Here is an 8,294-nt window from a genome sequence, read left to right as displayed (position 1 = left end):
AAGCAACAGACTGGTGGAACAGATGAAGTGATCTCAAGGCACCCTGTGGAACTGATGGAGGTAAGGCACTCAGCTACACGCCAGCACTGCAGGGGCTGCCAGCAGAGAAAAGCGTGCTAGCATGGTGAGCTCTAGCCTGGACTTTTTTTTTTTAATGCATTATGAAGGAATAAATGAGAATACTCAAAAATAGACTGCTGTTATGTTTTATTTAAATCTGTTTAACTACACTGGCTGTCTACTCAAAACGTGAATTGTGCTATTGTATCACACAACAGCTCCTCAGCATCGATAGATTTCGTAACGCAGGCTGCCACGCCAGCCTTCAGTCTTGCAGGCTCAAATACCTCAGCTGCCTCCTGCTGTAAGTCGGGAAGGTCATGGATGGGCATTCGAATGCTGCTACCAAAAATAATCTTGCTGTTACCCAACCACTTATTCTTGGTCCGTTGCCAAGAGGGGACTCCGCCAGGGATATGATCCAGCTGAAAATAATGCGAAACATTTCTATGGGAAAGTGGGGATACTTGCAGAATCCCAAAGCTTTCAAGTGGTCCCTTTGCCAACTTCTATTTGAGGAAGGAGATCCAGGCAACACATCCCCCCACCCTCGATGCTGTGGCAGGCGCAAGGAGCCCTGGAAGCACACTGGCTGGTAGTAGAGCACCTAAAACAAGTCGCAGGCAGCATCCCTAATATTACCTCCAGAGCACAGAGGCAGGCAGAAGACAACCCAGCACGCAGCAGCTTTGAGCAGTGCAGCCATGTGAGCCAGGGGGAGCAGCTCACAATGAATGGATGGGAGACCACCACCCTGCAGGACCCCTGCTGGCTCAAGTACTGCCCCATTCCTTGTCGATTAAATACATGCCCTCACAAATGGCAAATGCAGGCCTGCTGTGAGCAGAGCTATGCACTGTGCCTCGTCTGACAAGAATGCCTGTCTGCCTGCATTCTGATTCTGCACTGCTACGTTTTGCAGTAAGAACCCAACCTGCTAACACACGAATGTCGTTTTGTCAACCCATTGGAAAATGCACCTGGATAACAAGTTAAGCAGGCAGAACACAGCAGCACAGAAATGATTTTTGGAGGTTTCACAGTGCTAAGATGCTGACATCTTCAGGCAGGACCTCACTGCAGCGTTTGGAAAGTTTTGAACAATGGACAGGGTGATACCTGGCCATTTTATCAGGCGTGGAGGTGAGAAGCTCCTCATTCTGCAGTTTGGGATAGCAAAGTGGAGCTGTTGTTCTGAGATACTGCTGCATACTGGAAGACAGGGAGAGCAGCAAGCCAGCTGCAATCCTGCAGTGTGCTCCTCCAGAAGCACTGGGTGGGGATGACGAAACAAAATTCAAGGTTGCTACTTTCAAGGATGCTCCAAATATGATCCTTTATTTAAGAAAGGAGTCCTTCCACACAAGGTCTGATATCTCACAGCATGAAAGTTTATTATTAAAAAATAGACAAGATGTACAGTTTAATATGTTTACCTGCTCAACATTAGCTCCTAATTAACCTCCTTACTCACACAGCTTCTTTACTCCTATCTGCTGTAGGATTCCAGAAGCACTGTAGGAAACAGTGAAAAAAATAATAGAAAAATCCCCAACAAACTGGTAGAAATGCAAGGAGGATAAATAATCAGCCAGAATGCTACTGATAAGGCGCGACAAGAAGAAAACATTAAGGTACAAAATTCTACATTTTATTGATGTTTCAGTGAGATTGGTTAGCATACCTCAGTGCTTTCGGTCCCTTTATACCAAAATGATTATCAAGCTACACGTGGCACATCCTACTGCTTTTTAAAAATGTGGCACATTTCTGCACATCCTTAAAAATCACGAGCTAGGAATATAGCCACTAAGTAAGGGAGTTAAGCCAATCACTCATGGTGTTTCCATGCCCCTCCTCACCTTGGCTGCTCAAGGTGCCAATGACACACGGACAGACATTTGGCATTTGAATCCTCTTCTCAACGTGGAGAGGTGTCCCCACACATTCCCCCTTTAGCTCACTGCTGTTGCACATATAAACCAAATACAGAATGCTTCCTGTGTTTCCTTTGGTCTGACAATGTCTGGTTTGGAAGCCTCAATGATGTTCATAACTCATCCTCTTAAATGACTGTCGGGACTCTGGATGAGGATTTTATTTTGTTTACTCTAAAGGAAATCCAAAATGTTTAAGATTATTCGCTACGGAGCACAAACTCCTTAAAACTGCTGAGTACCATAATAGAGGATACATTTACTACTCACAGAATTTAAAAAGAAGAAAGGAAAAAGAGAAAGCTTGCAAATACATTTATATTAATAGGAATAATCAGTTGCTCTGTGACTTCAATGTCAGGAAACGTTAAACATCTGTGTCTCCTGAACAGAATGATGTGCTGAAGCCCTGACCCAGCTCCTTCATGGTAGAACAACATTTATCAGCAGAAGTGCTCCAAAACATCTTGCAGAAACCCAGGACGTGAAAGCTGGTGGTTCATGTGCACCCTTAGCAAAGAAAAGAGACTGCAAATGCTCTTAGTTACAAAGGCATCAAAGGGGAGAAAGTTGTAACACGACTTATGTGGTTCTCTTGAAGAATAAAGGTCACTGAGTTTCTGCTTCACAAAGTGTACAGTGCTATTTTCTTAAATTAAATGTATGCTAGGTTTTTTTTTTATTTTTGTTGAAAAGAACATTTATGACACTACTTCAAACAGAAAGACTGGATTTGATAGCTACACTTCGCAGAGAGATGTAAGTAAACATGGAAAACGAGGCTCCATCCCCTCTGCTCTGAAGGACAATCCGCAGCTGAGAGGGGAAGTGAGTGTACAGGAGGGGAAATTAAAGCCTGAAGCTAAAGAGTGCCAAGAAAGAACAGTGTGCGTGGGCAGTAGCGTGGATCAGACTGACTACGGGCATGTCTGGAAGCAGCAAGAGACTACTTTACGTACTAAAAAAAGCCACCATCACTAACTCCCTCTCGTTGAAAACAACAAAGCAGACAAAGACAAGCTCTTTTCAGACTTCTGTGTATATGGAACTTTAAGATAGGAAATACAAATTGGTTAAAATACTGCTAAGAATAGCACAAACAAGAAACATACTTCACTTATCACTTAATACAAGTTTCTACAGAAAAATATTGGTGAAACATCCAGATCTTGCAGTATTCCAAGTATATATACATCTGGTAGTCCAAAATTTACTTTTTTCTTGGATTTAATTTAAGCACCTTCATTACACAGTGTTTTTTACTACAAAACAAGCAAACATACATTCAGAACCCTAAACTATTTTCATAATTAGCATACTTTAAAGCATTCTATGTCAGACAGATGCATCCAAAGTTGGTTTTCTTTTCAAGATACGCAATCTGCGTTAGCTGGAGCAAACAGCTCCCTGCATTATTGTTCACACCTAATGCAACAACTTGATTTCTGCAGGTTATTTATTTAAATGCTTTCACTTTTATAAAATATTTTAGAAAAAAAAAAAATAGGAAATTTGCACTTCAGTTTCTCATTCTCGAACTATGTTACTTCATGAACGTGTGCAGGACAACTTCCCAGCCCAAGCATTAGGCAAACCAAGCAGAAGTAAAGCATTACTGGAGCTTGTGCTCCCTAATGCAGAGGAGCTCCTTCAAGAGGTTCAGACTGGAGGCAGCCTGCGCTGTAGTGACCATGCCCTGGTTGAGTTCATGGTCTCGAGGAACATGGACCTGGAGAACAGCAGGTCTCTGAACTTCAGGAGAGCAAAATTCCAGCTTATCAAGGAATTACTGGATGAGATCCTCTGGGAAGCTGTCCTGGAGCGGGGGAGGGAGGGAAAGAACAAAACAGAGCTGTCAGCTCTCTAAGAATACGTTTCTGAGAGCAAAAGATCTCTCCATCCCCAAGTATAAGAAATCAAGCAGAGGAGGCAGGAAACTGGCATGGTAGTGCAAGGACCCGCTGGTCAAACTGAGGGAAAAGAAGGGAACGCAAAGGCAATGGAAGCAGGGACATGTGGCCTGGAAAGAACACAGGGATGCTGTCAGGATTTGCAGAGATGGGATCAGAAAAGCCAAGGCACGGCTGGAACTGCACTCGGCAAGGGATGTGAAAATTAACAAGAGGGGTACATAGGTCAGAAGAGACAGGCCAAGGAAACAGTATCTCCTTTGAATAATGAGAAGGGAGAACTGGTTACAACTGAGATGGAAAAGGCTGAGGTAATCAGTGAGTTCTTGGCCTGTTCACTGGCAGCCAGGCTTCCCGTGTCTCTCATATCTGTGCACCTTCACATCCCTGAGCCACTGGGCAGCAGCTGGGGGGCAAAAAATTCCTCCTGCTGTAAGAGAAGAGCAAGTTCAAGGCCACATGATGACACTGAACATGTACAGGTCCATGTGGCCGGATGACAAGCACCCCAGGGTCCGGAAGGAGCTGCATGATGTGGTTGCTGAGACACTCTCTGTCATATTTGAAAAGTCAAAGCTGTCAGGTGAAATCCCAGTGATTGGTGACCCATTTTTTAAGGATCAAAAGGAAGACTGAGGGGAATTAGAAGCTGGTGAGCCTTACAGCTGCGCCTGGGAAGATCATGCAACAGATCCTCCTGAAAGCTACGTTAAGGCACAGGCCAGAAAAGGAGGTGATCTGAAATAGCCAGCATGGCTTCAACAAGGGCAGACTGTGCCTGACCGATCTGGATGATGGAGTGACAGAATAAGTGAACAGGGAAAGACCAACGCCTGGACTTCTGGAATACCTCTGACATGGTTCTTAACCACATCCTTATCTCTAAATTAAATACTGAAGGGTGGATTACATAGTGGATAAGGAATTGGCTGGATGGTCACAGCCAGATGGTTGCAGCCCACTGCTCTATGTCCAGCTGGAGGCCAGTCATGAGTGGCGTTCCCCAGGGATCCATCTTTGGATCGGTGCTCTTTAACATCTTTTTCAAAGGCCTGGATACTGGGATTGAGGGTACCCTCAGCACACGTGCTGATGACATCAAGCTGAGCAGTGCAGTTGGCACAACAGAAGGAACGGATGCCATCTAAAAGGACCTGAACAAGCTTGAGAACGGGGCCCATGTGAACCTAATGAGGTTCAACAAGGTCAAGTGCAAGATGCTGCACAACGATAGGGGCAATCCCAAGGACATATACAGACTGGGAGAAGAACTCCTTGAGAACAGCCTTGTGGAGAAGGACTTGGGCTCCTGGTGGACAGAAAGCTGGGCATGAGCCAGCAGAGTGTGCTTGCAGCCCAGATGGACAGCTGTATCCTGGGCTGCAGCAACAGTGGGACTGTCCCACTCTGCTCTGCCTTTGTGAGGCCCCAGCCAGAGTATTGTATTCAGGCCTGGGGCCCCCAGCACAAGACAAAGAGCAGGTGGAGTGGGTCCAGAGAAGGCCATGAAGGTACCAGAGGGCTGCAGAACCTCTCTGACAGAGAGGCTGAGAGCTGGGCTTGTTCAGCCTAGAAAAGAGAAGGCTCCAGAGAGATCTCATTGCAGCCTTCTAATACCTAGAGAGCCCTGCAGGAAACCTTGGAAGGGACTTTTCTTCAGGGAGTGTAATGGTAGGACATGGAGTAATGGCTTTACACTAAAAGAGAGTAGGTTTAGATTAAATATTAGGAAGAAAATTTTCACTATCAAGGGTAGTGAGGCACTGGAACAGGCTGCCCACAGAAGTTCTGGATGCCCCATTTGTGGAGGTTGGATGGGGCTCTGGGCAACCTGATCAAGTGGGTGGCAACCCTGCCCATGGCAAGGAGGTTGGAACTCGATGATCTTTAAGGTCCCTTCCAACTCATGCCATTCTATGATTCTGTGAGACAATTACACTCTCACTCCCTCCACCCCTCTGTTTTGCAACGGAAATTCGATGTAGGGACCGTATCCCCATTGAGCCCCAAGCCTGCATGTACATAACAATAATGTTTTATATATCTACAGACTTCTGAGGACCTCAAAGTTATTTGCTAAAAGTTGTCTAATCCTCACAACACCCCTGTGAGGTAGGTATGGTATTATCCCCAATTTATAGAATCAAGACTTTAGTGTGTGGCACAACCACACACAACTGTTCACAGACCTACGAAAGCAGCTTCTTAGCTTGAGCAAAATAGTGTTAATGCTCCTGCAGTGCTTCAGAGAGTTAAGAGTTTGTACTGGCACTCTCATTCAGGCTGGGAGGTGCAAGCAGTTAAAGCAAAGTGCTGGGTAGGTTGCTACTCTGCCACCTCAGGCAGGTTGTTTTGGAATGTTTATAAAGGTGGCTGGACTGGCTGAACCGTTTGCCACACTTCAGGCAGGCATAAGGCTTTTCTCCTGTGTGCACACGGATGTGTTTCTTACAGTCTGTTAAGGTCAAAAAAGTCTTGCAGCAGATCTTACATGCATATTTGCGTGCACCTTCTACAACCAAGACATTGTGCTCAGATAAGGCTTTCTTGCATTTTGAAAGAACATCTGCAGATGCCCGCGTCAACTGTGGAGGACCAGGTTGTGAAGGATGCCCATTTTCAAAAGAAGTGGTCCCATTGATGATCAGCTGGGAACTAGGCGAGTTATCCTGCAGCTGGGAGCTCCTGACAGAGGTTACAACAGGCATTTTGGGGGCTATGCGGCGGTAGCCAGGAAAGCTACTGGCTCCCCCTCTTACAGAGCCTATCATTGCCCTTGACAGAGAATGCAGGCCCAAGCCTGACCTTGGAAAGTCCATACCAAACTGTTCTGCAGCCCGGTACCCAGAAGTCTGTACACAGGGAAGACCCATCACATCCTGCATTGGTCTAACAAAATGGGATTCTGCAGGCTCACTGAAGGGATTCTCAACATGAGAGACTGTGGCAGATGAATGACCACCAGCAGGCCCTGCCTCTGGACCCATCAGGAAAGAAGCATCACTGTCCATTCTACAGTCACTCGTTGTATTTGGAATGTTGTCATCAGTAGTTTGACTAGCACCATAGCTGCCACCTCTGCCTTTATTCAGAAAATTTGAGATACTGAAAGTAGACTTGTGTTCCAGATTATTTGACACCTCCATAATATGGATATCTCCTACCCTATCTGTAGTAGACTGCGGATCAGAAAAGCTACGATCGCTGCTCTCAGGACTCAGCTCTATCTTCTCTGCACTCACAACTCCTCCTTCCACTTCAACAGACTCGCTGCCTTCTGCTTGGGAAGTGACATCACTCACCTCATCCTGAGGCTCCGGGGAACTCAAGGGCTCAGATTTAACCACCACCCTCATGTGCTCTTTTTCATTTATGCTGACCTCCGGATTGTCACACGGGAAGTTGTTTTTCTCAGATGCAGCCTCCTGGTCAAAGCTGGTTTCCACTTGCGTTGCCTGTGATGCCATGGACATCTGTGAAATATTTCCTCCACTGTTGTCAGACTGGCTGGGCACTTGAGTATCTTCCTGAGCACTGAAAGACTGATCAAACATAATATTATTATCCTCCTGGTTATCAGTGACAGCATCAGCCTTAGAGTTGTCCACTATCTTCAGTGGATCTGGTGAAAAGAAATCTTCCCGTGAATGAACAACTGACTGCCCGCTCTCTGCAGCCACGTCAGAAACAGTCTCATCTATGGCAGGCCTCATTCGCTGCCTGGCCCGATCTTCAGAAGACTGTTTACGCTTGTGGAGACGGCGAATAGGAAAAGCAGAGCGCTGCTCTATGTTGCTTCTCATCGTGGAACTCATAGTGCTTGGTTGTTCCTCTGAGCTCTGAGTGGAATTCAACGCAGAGCTCACAATGCTCAGCCCGAGCTGCTGAAGCATGAACGACCTTTGAATGCGTGCATTTTGCTCTTGAACCCTATCACTGGGTGGAGACATCGGCAGTGTCCTGGTAGTAAGGTAGTGTTTGCATGCTTTAACAACAGAGTTCAAATGCAAGTGAGATGCAGCCAACAAGATATCCATAACATTGCTCTCTCCAAGCATAAGTGTGGAAGTGTACATCATGTCTATGAGGGCAGCAAAAGCTTCTGCTGTCACCACTTCACTATCCAGCTGAATCATATTCATGGTTTGATCTCCTTCTGCTACAGTGAAGAGAGCTCGGAAATGTGTACTGCATGCTGCTAAAACAGAGCGATGGGCTTTGAAATGCCTGTTTCCCACCACAATGACGCAGTCACAAAGTTGGCCATGAAGTCTCTGGTAGTTGAGCTGCTGAAAGATTTGCTCAAAGTGTCCCGGAAAATCCATGATCCTATAAAACAGAAGAGAAGAGACTATAATATTAAAAATGGCTGAGGTTCTATTTAAAT

At 45.8% G+C, this 8,294-nt stretch overlaps 1 protein-coding gene across 4 annotated transcripts in view; it reads right to left on the bottom strand.

Annotated features, from left to right (window-relative positions):
* Positions 1-1,430: 1,430 nt before the first annotated feature.
* Positions 1,431-8,294, bottom strand: part of ZBTB5 (zinc finger and BTB domain containing 5) — a 15,407-nt gene continuing 8,543 nt past the window's right edge. For all 4 annotated transcript variants that reach the window (XM_031609558.2, XM_031609559.2, XM_090130881.1 and 1 more), the window contains one exon: positions 1,431-8,236. In XM_031609558.2, coding sequence (XP_031465418.2) covers positions 6,208-8,232 — 2,025 coding nt within the window. In that variant the 5' untranslated portion in view covers positions 8,233-8,236 and the 3' untranslated portion in view covers positions 1,431-6,207. The remainder of the gene's footprint in view (positions 8,237-8,294) is intronic.

Source organism: Phasianus colchicus, chromosome Z (genome assembly GCF_987193195.1).
Source record: "Phasianus colchicus chromosome Z, bPhaCol1.hap1.1, whole genome shotgun sequence".
Lineage (NCBI taxonomy): Eukaryota > Metazoa > Chordata > Aves > Galliformes > Phasianidae > Phasianus > Phasianus colchicus.
This window is presented reverse-complemented; position numbering and strand designations above follow the sequence as displayed.